Raw genomic sequence first — 20634 nt, 5'->3', positions numbered from 1 at the left:
AATGTAGCTTCTGCAAAATATGTCCCCCTTATTGTAATGGATATTTGACTAAATTGTTTCACTGGGGTTATGTGGTTCCATTCTGTTGTCCCTGCTATGTCCCTACTATGTTTCATGGTGAAAAAGGCACAGTGCAGTAGCAGAAAGAAGTTGCTATAGCACTGGTTTTTGTGACCTTTTTGCTTCAGTAATGGATCTTGAAAGCTTGATGAGAAGTGAGCAGCCCCAGAAGGCTGAAGGACAGAAGGCTGTGTGATGGGCTCAGCCACTGGGCTCAGGGCTGCCTTGGAGCTGTTCTGGGTCAGGTCAGAGCAGCTTGAGGAGATCCCTTGTGCGCTGCCAGTTTGAATCCAGCAGGAGGAATGAGTGCCCCAGGTCTCAAAAGTCTTAGGCAATGTTAAAATGCTGATGGCTGAGCAATCCCGTTAGAAGTGTCTCTGGTAACTGTGCTGTCAGTGATAACTTCCCCAACTAGACAGAAGGACAGAACAACAGAAGCACAGTACTCACTGGAAAGAGCATGGAGCAGTTTGTGTTGGTCTTCTGTGCTTTGATGAAAACTGGAACACAAATTTACAGAGTGGTGTGCTGGCTTGCTTTACTGAACTGTTGCAGTCATGCCTGCAAGAAGGAGTGTATCTTCTAACAGGGAGCATGGGAGAAAAACTAGTTGCTAAACTTCTGCACTTTAATGATGATTGTTGTGGCTAAGGAAAACTCAATCTTATAGCCAAGTTTTAGTACAGCTTTTACTGTGAAAAGTGGGAGTTATTTTCCTCAAGAAGAAAATTTAACCTAATGAACCAGCTTATATCATACATGATAGTAAAGGTATTTTCTTTCCTACAAAAGAAAAAAAAATCAAGAGGAATAGGTACAAGCAGTCTGCTCTTCTAGAAGGCTGTCAAAATATTAGTGCCTTTCTTTATTTTGTTCAGTTCTGCTTTCTTCATCTCTAGGACTGTTTTTTTTTTCAACTATTATCAGCACCTAGTAGATACCCAAGGTTTTCTTTGTGGCAGGAGGATAATACTGGAACAGAAGGAAGTGTATCTCTTTTTGTGGCACTTAGTAATGTGCCCAGAAATTATTTTCTTGGATCTGAGCTAGGATGAAGTTTGACTGTACATGCCAAAAAAAAAAAAAAAATTAGCACAAAACTCTTGAAATTGAGATCATGACTCTTGGGTTCTTTTCCCAGTGATTGGCAACTAAGACAAGATTGTACACTTGATGTAGAGAGCAAGTGTTTGCATTATATATATTCTACAGGAGGAACAAAATCTCTTAATGCTGGAGCATGAAGTGTTTCTAAATTACAGCTTTATTTCATTCTTTTAAGCTTCATATTCTTTCAAACTGACTCATTCATTTGAATTCTTCAATGCATCATCATACTATTTAAAGGTCTGTATTTTCTAACAGTCATCTCTATGCTAAGGATGTTTTACTGTACGGGGTTCTTTTCTAACACATCTGACCCTTTGACTGCAAAATAACACTTTGGACTTCTGTTTAAGAGTCTTCTTTCCTTAGCCATTTTTAGTGTAATTCTAAGCTTTTACAAACCCTTAGCAGCCTATCAGTAGTTATGTTTTAGTCCTTATTAACTGACATGTACTTTTCAGAGAATGAATATTTTTAATAATTGTAGATTTAAAAATTGTTTTTGTATCTGGGAAGAAATTTAATTATTTCCAGAATACACAGAACTGTTTGGTGCTTATATTCATTCAACTATGCATATGGAGTGTTTTCTTCAGCAGCTCTTTAGTTTTGGACTTGTAACTTTTTGCCAATGCAAAAATTGCTTCCTGGAATAGTATTATTAAAGAAAATGCTATGTATTAATAAAATGTACACTCAGAAATCATGTATTTTGATTTTTATATCTTCACAGAACCATTCTCATGATAATTTACTAGATGCTAGTGACTCAAAGAAACAAGCAGCCAATCAGCACAGCTACCGTACGAGATATGCAGCAGAAGAAACTGCAAGGCCTGCTGAAGAGGTGGAAAATGGACACAGTTCTTCAGATGTAAGAACTTTATTCTTGAAGCAGTCTTACACATTCCATTTCTATGCATTAAGCTCCTGCTTCAGCTAATGAAACATTGTTTTTAGTGGAAACTCAAGTTAAATTTTTCCTTGGGCATTTCCTTTCACCTCTTTTAAAAATTATGTTGTATTAGGTTTTCACATGCTGTTGTATATGTTTGGCTTTGACTTAAAAAGTAATTGACAAAGGAGAAAAATGCTCATTTGTAAGGGTATTTTGCAAAGTATGTGTGCAATTTGTAAGCCTAGTCAGTACTGCCCAGGTGGCCTAGCACTATGGTCACCAACTTTAGGTGACCCTGTTTGAACAGGGAGGTTGGATAATATGACCTCCAGAAGTCCCTTCCAGCCTCAATTATTCTGTGCTTCTGTAGCTATGCCAGAGAATGAGTGAGGAGTACATAATGTTCATATTGGGTTTTTGTTTGATATTAAAAAGATGTGGAAATAAAAATAATTTTCAAGAAGGTAAACTAATCTTTTCAAATGGTGATGAAAAATGTTGCTCTACACTGCATCTGGCCAGGCACAGATATCTTCATGCTTCTTTATAGAAGTCCACTAAAGTAAAGGAACTTCCTGCAAACTAAAATTCCTTTTTAACATAAAGCTTCTAGAATGCCAGATGTTTATAACGCATATAAAGCCTAGAAAAGTTTTCATTGTATTGTCATATATTATAACTTGAGCTCTAAAGAAAATCCTTTCTTTTTCTCTGCTTCTCCCTCTCCCCCTTCCCAATGCCCTCTGCTCTCCTTATTAGGAAGGGGAAGTAGTTGTTGCCAGTGGTGGAACATCAGAGGATGACGAAAGAGCATGGCACAGTGATGGCAGTTCTAGGTAAGTGACAGTATATATAACATACGGAGAAAATTCTTACTAAGAAATCTTTAATAATTTTTACTGTAAACAGTTAATGATTAATAACTAACACTTGTGCAGATTTAGAAGAAAAAGTGAAGAAGAACATGAAAGTTTCAGGATTTAATTTTCAGTCATATTGCTAACTAAAATTTAGGGAAGGTTTTTCCTTGTTTGGTAGAAGCAGAATTGTTTTGCAGGAAGGTATTTCTTATCAGGCACACAAACACTTCAGGCAGGTAGTAGCAATTTCCTATGGTGCTCAGTCTGAGCTGTGATCCTTGGTTTGAAATTAAAGAGCAAATAGAGCATCTTTTATTTTTTCATTCAAAGCTAGTCAAAACCAGAAGTCTTGAAGACAATATCCAAACTTCAATGTTTATCATCTTGAATTGATGAAGTAAATACATGTTTACTTTGAGGGGTGCTATAAGTTAAGTTTCTTCCAAGACCAAATGATGTCAGGCCTTTTGGTTTATTACCATTTAAATTGTAGATAGAATATAGGGTTTTAATCATCAGGATTTTAACTATTAAAACATTGTCGTTAGCTAGATTACTGTTAACTGTAATCTTTTATTGGGTTATATTTTGTAATCCAACGCACTTTTTAACTTTAGGGTTTAATTTCTTTTTTCTTTGTTATATCAACTATAGTGACTATTCTAGTGATTATTCTGACTGGACAGCAGATGCAGGAATCAATTTGCAACCACCAAAGAAAATTCCTAAAATTAAAACAAAGAAAGCAGAAAGTAGTTCAGAAGATGAAGAAGGACCTGAAAAACAAAGGAAGCAAATTAAAAAGGAAAGGAAGAAGGGTATTGAGGAGAAAGATGGACCATCAACATCACCAAAGAAGAGGAAACCCAAAGAGAGAAAACAAAAGGTTAGATGTTCTTTGTGTATTACCAGTTGCTCATTCCAGCTGACTTAGAAATAACTGGATGAATGATTTAGTTACATATATAACTTAATATTGTCTAATTTTAAAACACATAATGACTTTTACTCTTTTAAAATGGTAATTAAAGACCTCTTGTAAGACAGATGACTATAATGATATGTTTTTTGAATATGATACATTTGATGTAAGGAGCACTTCTAATGTCCTTATCACTATCCTTGCTCACACCAGAAACTTCCTTTCTGTGGAATAATTCAACTTCCAATACAATTGAGTATTATTATAAAGTGCCAGTATTTTTACAGCTGTGCTGACTTGTCTTCTTATATAATTGCAATTTTTTTTAGATCTGCACAACCATGTAATTTTTTTCTGTCAATTCTATGATATATGATATTTGCATTATGCTTGTCAGTATTGACTCCATCAAGGGAAATATGACTTGATCAGGACTTCGTTGTTGTCTGTATTTTGTTTGCTTTCTAATATAATGTAATTACAGTTTATATCAGTACATAGATATTTCCAGTGACTTTAGTTATTTTCAGTGTGTTTTTTGAGAGGTTGTTTTGTTTTTAATTGTTAGATCTGAAAACTTCATTCTTCCTTCTTTCTATACAGAGACCAGAAGTGATCTATCTGGTAGATGTTAGTTGTTATTGTAAGCTTAAAGCTTCTATTTTTGCAGTACCCAAGGAAGCTAACTGTATCATCTAAACTAAGTACCTGTATTTTCTTTATTTATTAGGTTAGGAGTCCTCAGCATTCTTTAAGATAATTATTTCAGTCTTTTAGCCCTCATTAGAAGGTAGAGTGGCAAAACAGCTGTTCGAACACAAGAGGTTGGCACAGTGTCAGATTAGCTGTGAATCTCTGGTATGGCATACAGGATGTCAGGTGGTAATCTATTCTTTGTTTTGGCTACTTTTTCTGTATTGTACACAGTCATTAGTTGCACTGTCAATACTAATAGTATATTATTGTTTATACAGTCTGAAACAAAAAGAAAGTATCAGACTGAATAAGAAAGCAGATGAGAAAAATAGATGGTGGGGGACTTTTTAAATGATTGAAACTTCTAGTTTGCCTTCTTATTATAAAATAAAAAACTGGTTGACGGCCTAGTATTTCCACTTAGATTAAAACTAAACAGAATGTTTTGGGAATCTTGCATCCATTTTAGTCCCAGTTATTGAGATATGGGACATCTTTAATTCAAAAATTACCAGGGCTAGATATTTCAGACTTTGAAAGCTGACCTGCTTATTTCTTGAGTCAGAAGAAAATATGAGGCTGGAAGTATTGCAGAAAATCATCTCTCTTTCCTCTATCCCTTGGTAGCATTAATTATACCTGTCATTCCTGACAGATGTTAGTCTTTGACGTTTCTTGTGGTGGACATTTGACCTCCTTACTGAGCAGAGAGCTCACAGGCCTTTCTGGTAGAAAGTTCTTCCTCATTCTGATCCTGATTCAAAATTAGGTCTTTCAATTGAGGAAAGTTCTGACTGTCTTTGTAGCCATACACAGAATCTTAAAAATTAAAAAAGGAGTAGAGAAAAATTGACATTCGTCTCTATTAATGCATGGATTTAATGATCTTGAATGGTGCTTACGTTTCTAATCCCTCTCTACCAAAAATCAATCTAAAAAAATGATACAGCAGTGAAGAAAGCCAAGGGAGGATCACCCAGGAAGATCAAAAGTACTGAACATTTTTTTTTCTTTAGATCAGACGCAGAGGCTGACTCTTAGAAAGGAGAGAGTTTGGAAGAGATATGATGAAAAAGCTTGTATAAAACTATAATGGCTTAGAAAGGAATAAATGCAGAATTATTTCCTTCCGTGTTTTGTTACAGTGAGATGTTGCACCTGATGACACAGACAGAAAGCTCAAAAATGACCCATTTTCCCATTATACATGCCCCTCCCACCCCAAACCCACTTGAGTGTGTAGTCAGGTAGTGGAACTAATTACTAAAGGATTTAGTAGAGTCTCAGAAATTATTTAATAAAATCACCAGGAATAGTCCCTTCTTGATGAGTAACTAACATCAGACCTCAGTTCCAGAATGTTTTCAACTGATGATTAATGTGTAAAATTATAAGAAGGGAAGATTCTGCCTTCCCATAATTCACCAGTTAGCTAGACACTTTGCTCTGATGCAGTGTATCATTTTTTTGCAAGACAGACCTGCTTGAACCTCAGAATTCACAAAGTGCTTCTATCTTATTGACTTATTACAGTAGAGAAGTTCTATTTTGATTTTTTTTGGTGGGCTTTTGTTTTTTACTATATGTATGCTTTTTCCTGTGATACTCACTGGTGCAATCATCACAGTGCTTCTTGTCATGTGAAACCACATTTGAATTGGTATAATGGAATTACATATGTCATATCCTACTTGCAGTCTGGAGATGCAGTCCTCCAGCAGTGGCTGTATGAAGTGGATTTCTGTACAGACATCCAGGGCTGCTTTCTGTACACACACACAAAATCCTGTTAGTAATTTCAAAGCAGCCTTGCTTGAATGGTTGTACAAATCTCTGCTTTATCTGACTTCTTGGATACAGACAAGCAGTGTGCACCTAGGATGAGCAACTGCCTTGAGTGTCATTGCTTTACAAGTATGTGATGTGGAAATGCATTCTGAAAATGTAGTTCCACAGCATGTTATATTAAATATGCCAGTAGGTAATGTGGATGTACCCAACCCAGGTAATTTTCACGTTCTTTACCTCATAAATCTTCCTCCTTGTTTTGTGCAAGGTTCCTTAATTGGAGGCAGCTGTATAATTTTAGTGCCTCTTTGGCCAACACAACCATTGAATTTGGTTCAAGAGAATGACATGTTTCCATTGTATCTTTTTGGGCATGAGATATAATTACTGGACTGTTACTAAATTCAGTTTTTGTTAGAGTTCACCCCCCCACACCCCTCAAAAAATCTCAAAAGGCAGTTAAGATTAATACTCACAGTAACAATAATTTTGTACAAATCCTCTATGTTTTCTTCAGAGGCTGGCTGTAGGAGTTCTGGCAGAAAATGGTTTGACGCTGGAAGAATGGCTGCCTTCAGCATGGATTACAGATACTGTTCCTCGGCGGTGCCCATTTGTCCCACAGATGGGAGATGAGGTATTGTAGTTTTTGCCTCTGTGTCCTTGCTTCTTTCAGTTTGTTTTTGCCTTTTGTATTTTCATCTGTGCATTTTTTCCCCAGAGACTTAAAATATTTTGGATTTTCTTAAAAACATTCTTTGATCTGGCTAAAATTGCTTTTGCTTCTTTGTACTTAAAAAATATTCTGCATAGTGTTGCTTTAACTTTATATTATTATTCCCTGCTGTTGCAGTAGTGTTCCTTCTTGTATGCTATTCAGTGTGTGGATTTCCTCATGACACCTGTAGACAAGCTGTGTGAGGTGCTTTATGTTGTGAAAGTATTCCTTAATCGTAGAGCATTTAGTATCCTGAAAAACAGGTAAGAAATCAGATATGAAATTAGGTCTTGAAAACATACTTCAGTTTGGGACTTGAAAAAAACCCCAGGAATTAAGCTTCCTGGGGAAGGTTGTGGGTTTTTTTGCTTGGTATGATTGTTTTGATGTAATTTTTTTTTAAAATTCATTTATTTTGAAGAAAAACACTGATATTGTCCTTATCACTTGTGTTCCTGATATAAAAAACTTCTGCTTATCTCTTACAATGGAAAACCACGAGAAAGGTTTTGTATATATGTATTTTGTACAAACCAGACTGTAAATACTTTGTAAACATGACCCAGATGTCTCAAAATACAGTACCAAAAGTATACCCACCAGTTTCTGTTTTGGAATATGTAGCAGGTGAACATAACAGTGCATTCTATGAATAAGTAGTATTAGGTAGAATGCAGTCTTGAAAGCCAGAGTCTGTACATGTTTCTTAAAACCCCCTCAGGTTAAAATAAGAGGAAATAGCTGGCTTATGCTGTAATGGGCAGTGTGTGTTGTCTATTTGGGGAGCAGCATGTTTTCTGAGTTACTAAACAGAGTAGTTGTATAGCTCACACTTTTAGAATGCTGTTGGAGAAATATTTGACATGGTGGCAAAGTTGATTAACTTTGTTCCCAAGCTGAAGCTTTTTGTGGGCACCACCTCAGAAACAGAATCAGAAGCAGAGGTTGCATGTGCAAGCAGTTTTGTTTTTACTGGATTACTTCAATGATCAGTTCATAGCACAGCTATGCAAAAATTACATCAGCAAAGTCTAGTGAGGGAGGGAAGGAGCATTTCAAGTTGAGAGTTGCAGCTAGAGAGAATGCTTATGGATTGATACCCTCCAGGAAGCATGTTTTGGAGACTCTGCTGTTCAAAAGATCAAGTCCAAATAAATATATTTGGTGCCTGATACCATCTGGATACAGTGAAGCAGCCAAGGATTTATCAGTACCATACTGCTCAGGAGACTTTAACATCATATTGGTTTAGTAAGATAAACAGTTGTGTTTGACTTGGCACCTGCTGAATACCACGTACAGTGTGTACTAGGAATATCTAAGTAGGGTACATCCTTTTGCTGAAAATGCTTTATGTGGGAAAACAGGAGGTTTTGTGTCCTGTGCCTAGAAAGTAGGAATAATTGCACCAATTGAGAGTATGCTTGTAATCCAGCTGCTCTGTCTGAAATTCCATCTCTGATACTTGCCTTCCCTGGATTTGCTTAATATATAAAAAGAAATTATTCATCTAGAAAGTTACTTTTGACATTCACAGAAATAAAGGGTTGGTTTAATTAGAGGAACGTTATGAGAAGAGATATTGTGTGGCTTTCCAACACTTTGTTGGATGGTAGGTATGTTTCATAAGATTTGGGGGGAGATATATTTAAAATTTGTTCTCAAGCTGTACAAACAAGTAAGAAAAAAACAGTAGTGCTATATTTAGTTACACTTAGTGTACAAGAATAGCACATACCATCCCATTTCCCTTTCTGAATAGTGCTGTTTACAGATCTCTGCCCTGTGACTTGAGGAACAGTGGAAACACACCAGAGAGGATGGGCTTGCCAATTCGCTGTCTGAATACCCAAATAGCAGGCACGTTTGCTGGAGTATTCTGCCCTTAACACAATAAAAACCAGTTTTGTCTGGGTACTACAACAAACATGCAGAAGCAGGAATTCATCAAGCATAAAAATATTATTTCCTGGGAAAAGATATTAATTTTTTTTTTCACAAATATCTTTGCAGTTTGGTCTTCTACCAGAAGATGCAATGCTTAGAGTCATTTGCAAAATAAAGAATATTTCAGTTCTGTAAACAGTGGATTGAATTTATGTAGTGGTTTAGCAGAAACACTTGAGTGTAGCAGAGATTGTTTGTAGCCTGTGCACTTTTTTTTGTTTTGATTCACTAGAATGTATGGGAAACAATCATCACAATGTTGAGAGTGTAATGTAAATTTGCCTTCAGATGTGTCTCAGTAGCCTCTGTTCCTTTTCCTGACAGATAGATTCTGACAGTGCCTAGGAGATTCTCAGTGCTTTCATGCCTTTTGTAGCTGCTGTATGTTTTGTCTCTATGAGAATATTATGCATATTGAATACTCTGAAAACAGGGATTTAAAAAAAATGTGGTGCGGAGTTCTTCATTTAAAAAAAAATTGCCACATGACACTAAGAGTTCAGTACTCATTAATGTAGAAACCTGGCAAAGACTTCTTTATAATGTTTTATGATACAAGAGTTTTGGCAAGTAGGTAGGAATACAAATATTAGTGTGTTTATTTGTGTATTTTAAAACTTAGATTGATTTCTGCTCTGCTTTTTTTTGTTGTATTGAACCTTTACATTAAAGCTCTCTTTCCTTTGTGCAATTAGATGGAAATCCCATGTTGGGACACTTGAAGAGGATCTTTTATTTGGCATAAATTGCACCAAGAATACAGCCATTTATCAGATCTTTGTTCTGACTAGTTTGTGGAACCTCTGTTTCGCATTTCAAATACATTCCTTGAATTCATGTTAATGGGTTTCAGCTTACTAACTCATTACAGTGATGGCTTATTATAAAAGCATTCATCCATGTGGTATGATATATACAACAAGATCAAAGCAGAACTGGATTAGACTCTGGATGTCTGAACCATGGAAATATATACTGGAAGGATTAAAAAAATTAATAAGCATTGGAAATGTCTATTTTAGTTTGTTCAGGCATTTGTTAGGCTATTTTTTCAGCGATATGGAAGCAAACACCAAAATCTTACCAGAACAATAACAGACTTTTCCTTCTAGAATATATTTCTTGTTCAAAAAAGATAGGCTAGATAGTGAATTTAGTGATACTTGATAGTTAACTTATCCTGTCCTGCAGTAATGTATAACCAGGTAGATTACTGGAATTCTTGTTGCTGTCAGTTAATTGCTCTATGGTGCAATGATAAATGGATGGTTTTGTTAGTGATTTTGTTGGCCTCACTCATGTGTAATTTAGGGTATTTTGTCCATACAGAAAATAATGTTCTAAGTATTTTCTGCTTTTTTTTTTTTGTAAATGTTTCTATAATATCTTTTTAAAATTTCCTCCACTTAAATTTTGAGAACCCCTGACTTTGGCAGGAAAACAGACTGAAAAGTTGATGAAATAGAAAGTACACACATTGTACAACAGTGACTTTTTAGCATTTCAGCTCCACAGAGTCTTTGTAGGATAACTGTCACATTTCACATTTAGGTTTACTATTTCCGACAAGGTCATGAAGCATATGTTGTAATGGCCAAGAAGAACAAAATTTATAATATTAATCCCAAGAAACAACCGTGGCATAAAATGGAATTGCGGGTATGACTTCTTTTTCTTTTTTGTTTGTATCTTAATATTACAGAAAAAAAAAATAGAAACTAACTGGAAGTAAGTCCCTGATACAAGTAAATCTAGTGCTCTTAATATTGTAAGATAAGGGGGAAATTTAACTTATAGTCAAATGAAATCAGACCTTAAACTTTACTACTTTTTGTATCAGCTTGAGCAGATAAGATGGTTACACTTCATAGCAAAATATTTTTCAAGCATATTGCATTGTGAAATAATAGCTCATTGTGGAAGACTAAATTTCAGGTTCTTGATTTTGACATGATCTGGCAGAAATATAGTACATTCAATATACCCATGTTTTCATGTTTCAGAAAGCTATTTCAATTAACTTCAGTGGTGGTACATAGTATTTTATTTATTCTAGGAGCAAGAGCTGATGAAAATAGTTGGGATTAAGTATGAAGTGGGATTGCCTACTCTCTGCTGTCTTAAACTAGCTTTTCTTGACCCTGATACGGGTAAACTGACTGGAGGAGCCTTCACCATGAAGTAAGGAAAGCAGTACTGTATGCAAATTGGGGGTTTTCTTGGATGGGGTTGGCCAGGGGGGTGTTGAGGTTGAAAGTCAAATGATTACATTAATATTGCCTTGTATTTTTTCAAGTGTTGATTTTGAAGTGTTAATTTTTTTATGCGGTTTAAGTTATGCTTTTGCTGTTTTATTGCTTAATAGTTGTGTGTTCTTTTGTAATTAGGTACCATGATATGCCAGATGTCATAGATTTCCTAGTTTTGAGGCAACAATTTGATGATGCAAAGCATAGGCGATGGAATATAGGTGAGTTGTGGGAAAAGTTGTGTGCTGTGGTTTTGTTTGTTTGTTTTTCTAAGTGTCTACCTATTTTCATGATAGCTTTCTTAAAAATAGGTTATGGTAAAGAAATCCTAATACTATACCGGAGTCAGAGAGTAAGCTCTGCCCATCGTTACCTGGGGAGTTCTACTTAGTCATTGACCAAAGTGGCAGCAAGCAAACTAAATATTGCAGGTGATCTTTAAAAAAAAGTGCAAAGAAAATTTCAGTTGTATATTTGCAGAGAGAGTAGTGAGGGATAGGTTTTAGGAATGTGGTGTTTGTTGCTAGCTGAAAACTTTTTGTAGCCTATATATTGTTTGTATCTCTTTTTTTTTTATTGAAGGCTCTCCTACAACTGCATTGCTACTAGGATTCTTTTTTACCAATTTCTGAAATTTCTGCTGAAAACATGGGAATACTTTTTCAAAAATTGCAAATTGATGTCTAGGTACAAGAAGAATGCTCTTTCCATCTTCTTACACTTTCTGAATTCTTTTCTAAACCCTATGGTTTAGCTTCACTGAAGTGTACGTAGTTATAATTCACTGCCAAGTGATGAGGGAATGACTTGGATTCTTTTTATTTTGCCTGTGCCCAGTTATTTCGGAGTACTGGATATTGGAACAATGCCCATGACTGGTAGGTCCTCCAGTCAGATCTATTTCCAAGTCATCTTTTCCAAATGATGACAAAGATCACCTTTCAGCTGTGGAATGAATTAATTTGTCCTTTGATGTCCTTAGGTTGTATGTCTCTGCAGTATCCTTCGGTTGGCTACTTTATAATGTATAAATTACATGATGCCATAGGAATAAGTTCCATATCATCTCATACCTTACACTATGTTGTCTGAAAAGACAGCTCATCTTCAGTTCTGTAGGGAATTTGGTAAAGACCCTAGACTTCTGTTCCAATAAGAAATGTAAACCTTGATTTCCTCTCCAAGATCATTTCAGTTTAAAGATCTTGTAAGTGACAAGGTTGACGAAGATCTACTAATAGGTCACTAAGCTTTGCTCTTTCCTTATGGTTATGGATCTGTGGTCTTGTCCTCCTCTGCCATGCCATGTTTTTGCACAAAATCATTGCAGCAGCAGCAGAATGATTGCCATAGTTTGTTTGTGAACAGCTTAGCCAGGCTTCCTGAACTGATGCTGTATTTCAAGAAATTTCCAGTCTGGAATAAATCCAAGCTACACAGAAGGTATTGGATGTATCAGGACCTTTTAGCAAGCTTCCAATGCAAATAATGTAAATTTTTGTTTTTGACTTGGCTTTGTTTTAGGGAAGAATATCTGTGCATCTATTATATCTTTTAATATTAAATTTATATAATTGCATGAATCCTTTTGGAAGGAACAAACATAAAATTTGAAATTACAGGTTTTTATTTGCATTCAGATTCTATTTACTGCATATCTTTAGCTTACTATAGTTAAACTTCAAGTTTAATACTTGGGCTAAAAGCTATTCCAGTAGTATTCCTGCAACTTCATATTGCATGTCTTAGACAGGTGTGCACGCCTGTCTCTTACATAGCAGCCACTGTGAGTTGCACCTGCATTCTTTGTTATCTTCAAGTGAGCATTAGGCAGGGATACCCAGTTCTGGAAAATTGCACTAGAGCCACCTTCTTCTGAGAGATTTTGGACTGCTTCTGCATAGTGAGGTAGCACAGAGGACCTGGGGAAAGCAGAGATTCGGGAGATGGTTCTTTCACTCATGTTGTTTCCTGCTTTAGCATTCTGTCTGTAGGAATGCTGTGGCTCTTGAGAACTTAGAAGCAACCGCCAATATATGCCTCTTTAAGTGGTTTTGATCTGCTTTATGTTCAGCTCAATGAAGTCACTCCTAGTTGTACCTATGGACATTTCTTTGTAAAACTGATCACTGGGGAAGGCTGTATTGGAAAACTGTAATTTTATAACTCTTCAGAAAATAAATTATTCTTTCTAAATAAAACATCAGCCCTTATTTACATTTTTCATCTTGCATTTCAGGTATTTCTGGTTTACTTGGTTCTATTCAGCACAATTAGGATTATTAATAGAAGTTTTATAATTGTCCTGAATTACTAGTGATCCATTAAATTAAATTTTTTTTTTAAATGCAGTAAAGAAGCAGACCATTTTTGAGAATAGATTTACTTCCTATTATTTCAGACAACTTCAGCAAGCATTTGGTCAGAGGGTGGATGTATTGAAATGGAACAAATACTGCAGCAGCTGAGAGTGTGCATATATTCAAGTCCCACATAAAAATGTGTAGTTCTTGGAATCTCAAGCTTAAATTACATTTTTTCTTATATTGAACAGAATACTACACTAAAATTGTTTCTTAATTTTGTGGCATGTGTTATAGAAAATGGTACCATTTATGATGGTGTGTAATACATGCATTCTCATGTGTAATTTTTTTTAATAATGCTTCTGACCTTTTTTCTCAGCTGCATGAATGCTTTGTGATAGTGAAGCCATTGCAAGTCACAGTAAATTACTTTGCTAACCTTTTGAGCAAGCTTTAATAAATTTTATTCTATTATCATTCAGATTGCCTGCATAGTAAAGAGAATGAACCTCTTGAGTTACATTTGCATTGCTGAAAAAGCACTTCAGAAACTAAGGAGGATGAGCTCAGCAGCTTGTAAAATATTCCCCATACAGAAGTGTCACAGTGTTCAGTTATTTTAAGGTAGCATGTAGCATTTAATGTAAGTAGATTTGAGCTTTAAAGGAGTCTTAAAGCATTGAAATGTCTCACCTTTTATATGAAATTAAGAAATAAATTCAGAAGTAAAGAATATGTAGGTAGGTTTGCAAATCATTCTTTTTCTAAAATGCCATATTAACTTTCATTTTGGTTAAAAAACAATCTTCAAAAAGAATGTAATAATTTGTTTAGTTTTTAACTGAGCACTGACTCATGCTTGCCTGCTGAGGCTGTAAATGTTCAGAAGGATTTCTGTATTCAGGATCAAGCCAGATATATCTACACCTGCTTTTCTGGGAGGGTACATGCCTTATATTGATGAAATTATTTTTTGTTCTTACCTAGGTGATCGTTTCAGGTCAGTGATAGATGATGCTTGGTGGTTTGGAACAATTGAAAGCCAGGAACCTCTTCAACCTGATTATCCTGATAGCTTATTTCAGTGCTACAATGTCTGGTTAGCAAATTTATCTTCAATCTTTTTTATGTTAATTCGTTCCTTCATTTGAAGTACTGACTGAGAAACTTACTTTCATTAAATTCAGTCATGCATTTCACTGTACCAGTTTATTTTAATATTCTGTGGTGTATAAATTAAAGTTTTGTTACAAACATTAAACAATTACATTGTTGAAGCAATATTAGTGTATAATTTAAGTGTGGTTATTTTTAAGCTGGGACAATGGTGATACTGAGAAGATGAGCCCTTGGGACATGGAGCTGATACCAAGTAATGGTATGTTACCTTATTAATATTATTTGCTTTACAAGTGTATTTTAAGAAGAAAAAAAATGTTATATGGCTTTACATAAACAATCCTGTTTTTTGGAGGGAGGGGGAAGAAGGCCCACAAAGCAGTTGCATTTAAAGAATATCTTTAAATCAATTAATAAACTAAAAGGGAATCAAGATAAAAGAACTGGGAAAAAACAGCCATGCTAGATAAACTGAGTGATGTTGAAAATAGAAATAATACAAAAATTGCTATAGATAATGTACGGTTAAACTTAACTCTTTGTACAATTAGGAAGATAAACCTATGCCCTAGGTCAGCTTGAGGAAACTGCTGCCTTAAGATATGCCAGCATTTCTGCAGATATTCAGTGCACTGCAGATGAAACTGTGCCTGTGAGAGAGTTTGGTAATAGCAGCATTTTCCTCTCCCTGTGGCCCAGCACGTGTAGCAGATACACAGGCTGCAGGGTGGACAGAATAGCATGGGAACTATTCACATGTTCAGTTTGTTGGTTGGTTGCTTGGGTTTTTCTAAGACTTCACAGAACTCTGGTTAAAAAGCAAAGTAGAATCAGCATTTTTCCTTGTGTTTTCCATGAAACATTTGATAATATTGTCTCTCAAAAGTAAGTATAAATAATTCTTAATTATTTTAATTGTAATTGTGTTCATTTCAACTTTTTATTTTGGTTCAATCCTTCTTTTAATGGGTACCTCTTTATCATAAGTAAAAGGCAGGTGTTAGAGTGATAATATGATTAAAATAAATAATTAAAATAGACTGCCCCTGTTTCCTTTTTAGTAGAGGCCAATTCCTGTTGTCTTAGGAAAGGAAAAATAATTTTCAGATAATACTGATTAAGATAACTAAACCTGAATCTGATTTTTTGCTATATTCACAAATATCAACTTTTGTTAAAAATTGTTAAGAGGACTGCTTAACATCATACTTTAAAAATCTGCTGTTACAGTATAAATTGTCAAAACTGGTACGTCCTCAAGGATGCTAAGGTGATAAGACTATTATAAATTTGCATACTCAGGAGCTGTCATTTTAGCATTTGACCTCAAAACTGTGGCAATGTAGAACCACTACCTGGAGAATGTCAAAGTTATCTTAAACTATCTGGAAATCATCCACCATTCCTTACCAAAATATTACTAAAAATATTGGCTTTTAAACACAGAATAACTCCAAAACCAAAATACAAGTTTTAACTGTGATAAATAAATTTCTTAGTCGGTTCTAAAATAAATTTTACAATTAGTATTTGAAAGAGGATAAATCTTCGGGGAGGACCTCTACACCAAACTGCATTGTAAGGATTTAAATATAACACAGAATAATATACAGAAAGGATATTGGATACATCCAAAATGTCTTTGAGTAAATCAAGAGCTGTGCATTTATAAAAATGATTTCATGGTATCTTTGATTTACAAGTATATGTATTACACAAGATACAAACATTTATGTTTTATGTAATTTTCATATTATGTTCCAGCTGTATTTCCAGAAGAACTGGGAACTAGTGTTCCTTTAACTGACGATGAACGTAGAACGCTGCTCTACAAACCTTTGGATGGAGAGTGGGGTTCCAGGGCCCGAGATGAGGAGTGTGACAGAATTATTGCAGGGATAAACCAGCTTATGACTCTAGGTAAAATCTGAATATTATGGGAAATGTTTGTAGTTTGTTTTTCAGACTATGATCTTGAGCACTTCTGAAATTACCAAAATGAATGTGATAAAATACACAACAAAACTTTCTTATTGAACATTTTTGAAGTTTTTTTTATAGTGAGTACTTATGAGACCTACATTTTTTTTCTGTTTCCCAAGGTAACTGTTGTTTTTTGGTAGACAATTTGACAAGTGCTAGGGGTTTGGGTTTTATATGTTAAAAGCAAGTTACTTGATTTTTAACTTTAGCTACCAGAATCTCATGTTTGGGTTAAAATTAAAACCTTTATGATTAAGTGAATATTAACTAGATTATGGACAGATGGGGGAGGAGGAAAAAAAGCATAGATTTACTTAGATAATGAATATCTATGCGTGGATTTTCCCTGTATTAGCCTTTGCTAACTCCTGATTTCTTCCCCACATTTCCTTAATTATGTAAAATGTTGAGGGAAAAGTAATTGATTTACCTTAGGAAAGCTACTTGCTATTTAGTTGCAGAGCAATTTTTCTTTACAGGCAGCTTCTGAAAAAGTAACTGTTAAAATGTTTAACACATTGCTGCAAAATTTACCTGATCATAGATGGATGTCTGGATGGAGATCCGTCAGTAAATACAGCTTGAATTATAAGTCTTCTGTATGTCTTTATGGGGACCAAAAGATGTTCAATCAGCAGTTGTAGGTTTTGGGCTAACAGTGGTCATGCATTAAATATAAAAGTCACAGATACTTTATTTAACTGATTTTTGAAGTACTTAATGCAAAGTAAGATCTGTGTTTCAAAAAAAGCCAAAAACCTCTCAACTCTTGAAATAATTCTGATTACCTGTATATTCCATATGGTTTCTTTGATGACACATTGCATAAGAAGCCTCCCTTTGCTTCCTAAACAAAGGATTTATCTGTACAGTGTAGTAGAACAAGTTAGAGATTTCTGTTGAAAAACCCTAAAACTCAGAGGAAATGATATTTGAGTTGTTTTTGCTGTGCCATCTAAGAGTAATCATTATATATATTGCATTATGGTGTATGGTAGAGCACTCAGTTTGGGATTTGGCTATAGCAGGTGTGGTGCATATTGGTACAAAGTAGCAGTTGCTAGAACATTCACAAGAGTAAGTAAACAGCTTTAAGAAGAGCAGTCTTTTTAGCAGCAGCATATTTTCTGTTTTTAAAGACTTTTGATACTTTTAAAGGTGATTTTATGGTTTTGTATTGCAGTATTTTTTCCTTGAGATAAAAGATGTTAGAATGATGTGTCTAAGCCCTCATGATGATCCTAAGTACAGGAGGGAAAAAGCAAGGTTGTTTAGGTACACAAATTTAAATTGCTCAGCAGTCCTCTAGCACTATATTGGATTGATTTTGAAGGCTTCTTTGCTTTTAGGTAGGGACAGGAGAGCATGTTTCTGTTTACTTTGAGCGTGAATTTTACCCACATCTTAGAGGCTGAAATAGCACTGTAGTTTTATGGCAGGAATTTAATGTATTGCTTTGTTTAAAGATGTGAGAGTGGCGATATAAAGTGAAATGAAACGAGCCTGTGCTATAAATAATGATACTGAATTGCATGCCTTCATCTGTGTATAATTTTTATACTTTTCAAATGCCTATATTTCAAACGTGCACTTGCTATGCCTTTGGGGAGTGTGGTGCTTCATGCATAACATGATGGGCACCCAGTCACTGCAGCAGTGGGATGCACAGCACAACCTCAGAAAGCACTCTAAATAGAATATCAGAAATCATTTGGAATATCTAGTTACTGTTATTTCTGGGAAACTGCTGTGCATTTCAAACATGAAGAAATAGCTTATGTTGCAGGGGGGTGAATCTCAAAACTGCTACGGAACTTTGTGGTATGTAACACTTGGGGGTTTTGTGGTTTGCTTGTTTTTGTTTTTTTTTTTCATCTAGATATTGCTTCTGCATTTGTGGCACCAGTGGATCTTCAGGCTTACCCAATGTATTGCACTGTTGTGGCATATCCCACAGACCTCAGTACCATCAAGCAAAGACTGGAAAGCAGATTTTACAGGTTAGACCCAATTCCCAGTTCTGCTGTGATCTACCAGCAGCTGTATTTTTGGTAGCTCTTTGTCTTGTCATACCAAACTAGGAGGTGGGTACAGGTGTGTGCTTTTATTTCCTTTCATCTTCTATCCTTGATCTAGGTTTCAGTTTCCTAAAACTCAACAAAGGATTGAACATCTCCAAAATGTATTTTAGAATGACATGGCATTCAAATTCCTGATTATGTAAATGGCTTGTTCCATGTGAGATTCAAATTGCAGGGTTAGTAAAGTGACTTTTAGTCCAAAGATAAAGTTTCCACTTAATAATTTTTAAAGTACTTTCAAAATTTTGTAAGAGAGACCTTAGAAAAATCTCAAGTGGTTTTTTTTTGTCCTGACGTGCTTTAAAAAATATTCTTGTATCACTTAAACAGCTACACAGAATCTGACTTCTTGAATTATTGGTGTTGAACTTCTGAGTTGTTGTACAACAACAAAAAAAGTTTATACTTTTTGATACTGTTTTGATATTTTCTTAAACTGTGATTTCAATTGCTATGGGTTTTTTCTTTTTTCTTTGTTTTTTTTTTTTAAGTAAATATCTATACCGGAGGATAGTTTTTTAAATTACTTCAGTTTCCTTGAGTTTTTGTTCTATTTCTTGTTTTAAAATCAATGTCGCTTTAGTTTCTTTTGAATAAATATGGATAGGATTTTGTTTTGGGCCGAATTTCAAAATTCATTTTTAATCCTTTACACATGCTAAATGAAGATTGAATTCTAACTTAAATTTGCTTTTTCATTTTCAAAATAGCACCTCTGTTTTTTATCATTCTATTGCAATATTGAATTCCATGTTTATTGTGTCATATGAGGTAATCCAGCTTTCTCTTCTATAATGCACTGCTTTGCTGTCAGATAGAGAGAACTTTTTGCTGGATTTTGTTTCTCTTGTCAAAAGAAAAAGCATTTATTTTTTGTAATCAACACACCTTCAATAAATGGGCTTTTTTAGTTTGTAATATTGCTGTGGCCTAGTTAGGTAATAAGCAACCACACTGTTGCACTTTGCAGCGATTTATATATATATATATTTAGTGGATTGTTCAGATCACTTTTGATTTTTGGTGGGTTTTCATGAGGTTTACCTTAAAACTGTAACTTTTGTGCCATCAGTCATTACTATCTTCTTATTTTATCTTTTTTATATTTTGATTTATTTTTTTCAGTTATTCTGCTTTTGTGCATAATTTTTTATAATGTGACTATTCTGTAGTTAGGTTATTAAATCAGGGGAAATTTGATTGTTGTCTGTCAGAAACATTACAAAATAGTAAAACATTTTTTTTACTATTTTGTTAATTCTTAACTGAGTTCAAAGGCCATGTAGGATGGGTTATATATATCATAAAGGAAAAATAAAAGCTGGTGTCATAGCTGAGTTTTCCTGAGGGAAAACTCAACTGTATGTTCTTAAAGCCATTTGTATAGATTACCACAGAATATAACATAAGAATGGGAAGCCAGAGGAAGCTGCCTGCTGCTGGTCACTCAGGGCAGCATATCTGAAGTGCACATTTTCTGATATAAGGGAAAACGATGGTGAATGAGAAGAGGGCTGTAAGGTTTTTTCCCCTGTTCATATATATTGCTAGAAATTGTCCTTATTTCTTTTTCCTTTTCTTTCCTGCCAACTGTTTTAATACAGGCGCCTTTCTTCATTAATGTGGGAAGTGCGGTACATCGAACACAATACTCGCACATTTAATGAACCTGGAAGTCCTATTGTCAAATCTGCCAAATTTGTCACAGATCTTCTGCTACACTTCATAAAGTGAGTTGCTTAGTAGGTCTGTTGTTATTCCTATCTCTTACCAAGGCAAGAGCCTTTTTAGATCGGAATTTTAAAGTAAGATAGTGCTGCACTTTAAACCTGTTGTCTGCTGTTGGGGCAGAAAAGAATAGAGCTTATGTTGACAAAGAATTCATAAGTTCGCAAAACAA

General features: G+C 34.9%; 1 protein-coding gene across 2 annotated transcripts in view; it reads left to right on the top strand.

Moving 5' to 3' along the window:
- The window catches only part of PHIP (pleckstrin homology domain interacting protein), a 95782-nt gene that overhangs the window by 59462 nt on the left and 15686 nt on the right, over positions 1-20634 (top strand). For both annotated transcript variants that reach the window (XM_031057132.1, XM_031057131.1), the window contains exons 17-28: positions 1901-2041; positions 2825-2901; positions 3580-3811; positions 6849-6968; positions 10548-10655; positions 11053-11177; positions 11384-11466; positions 14539-14650; positions 14868-14929; positions 16435-16590; positions 18533-18653; positions 20339-20464. In XM_031057132.1, coding sequence (XP_030912992.1) covers positions 1901-2041; positions 2825-2901; positions 3580-3811; positions 6849-6968; positions 10548-10655; positions 11053-11177; positions 11384-11466; positions 14539-14650; positions 14868-14929; positions 16435-16590; positions 18533-18653; positions 20339-20464 — 1463 coding nt within the window. The remainder of the gene's footprint in view (positions 1-1900; positions 2042-2824; positions 2902-3579; positions 3812-6848; positions 6969-10547; positions 10656-11052; positions 11178-11383; positions 11467-14538; positions 14651-14867; positions 14930-16434; positions 16591-18532; positions 18654-20338; positions 20465-20634) is intronic.

This window comes from Geospiza fortis, unplaced genomic scaffold (assembly GCF_000277835.1).
Source record: "Geospiza fortis unplaced genomic scaffold, GeoFor_1.0 scaffold190, whole genome shotgun sequence".
NCBI lineage: Eukaryota > Metazoa > Chordata > Aves > Passeriformes > Thraupidae > Geospiza > Geospiza fortis.
The sequence above is the reverse complement of the archived record's forward strand: the minus strand, read 5'-3'. Positions and strand labels throughout refer to the sequence as shown.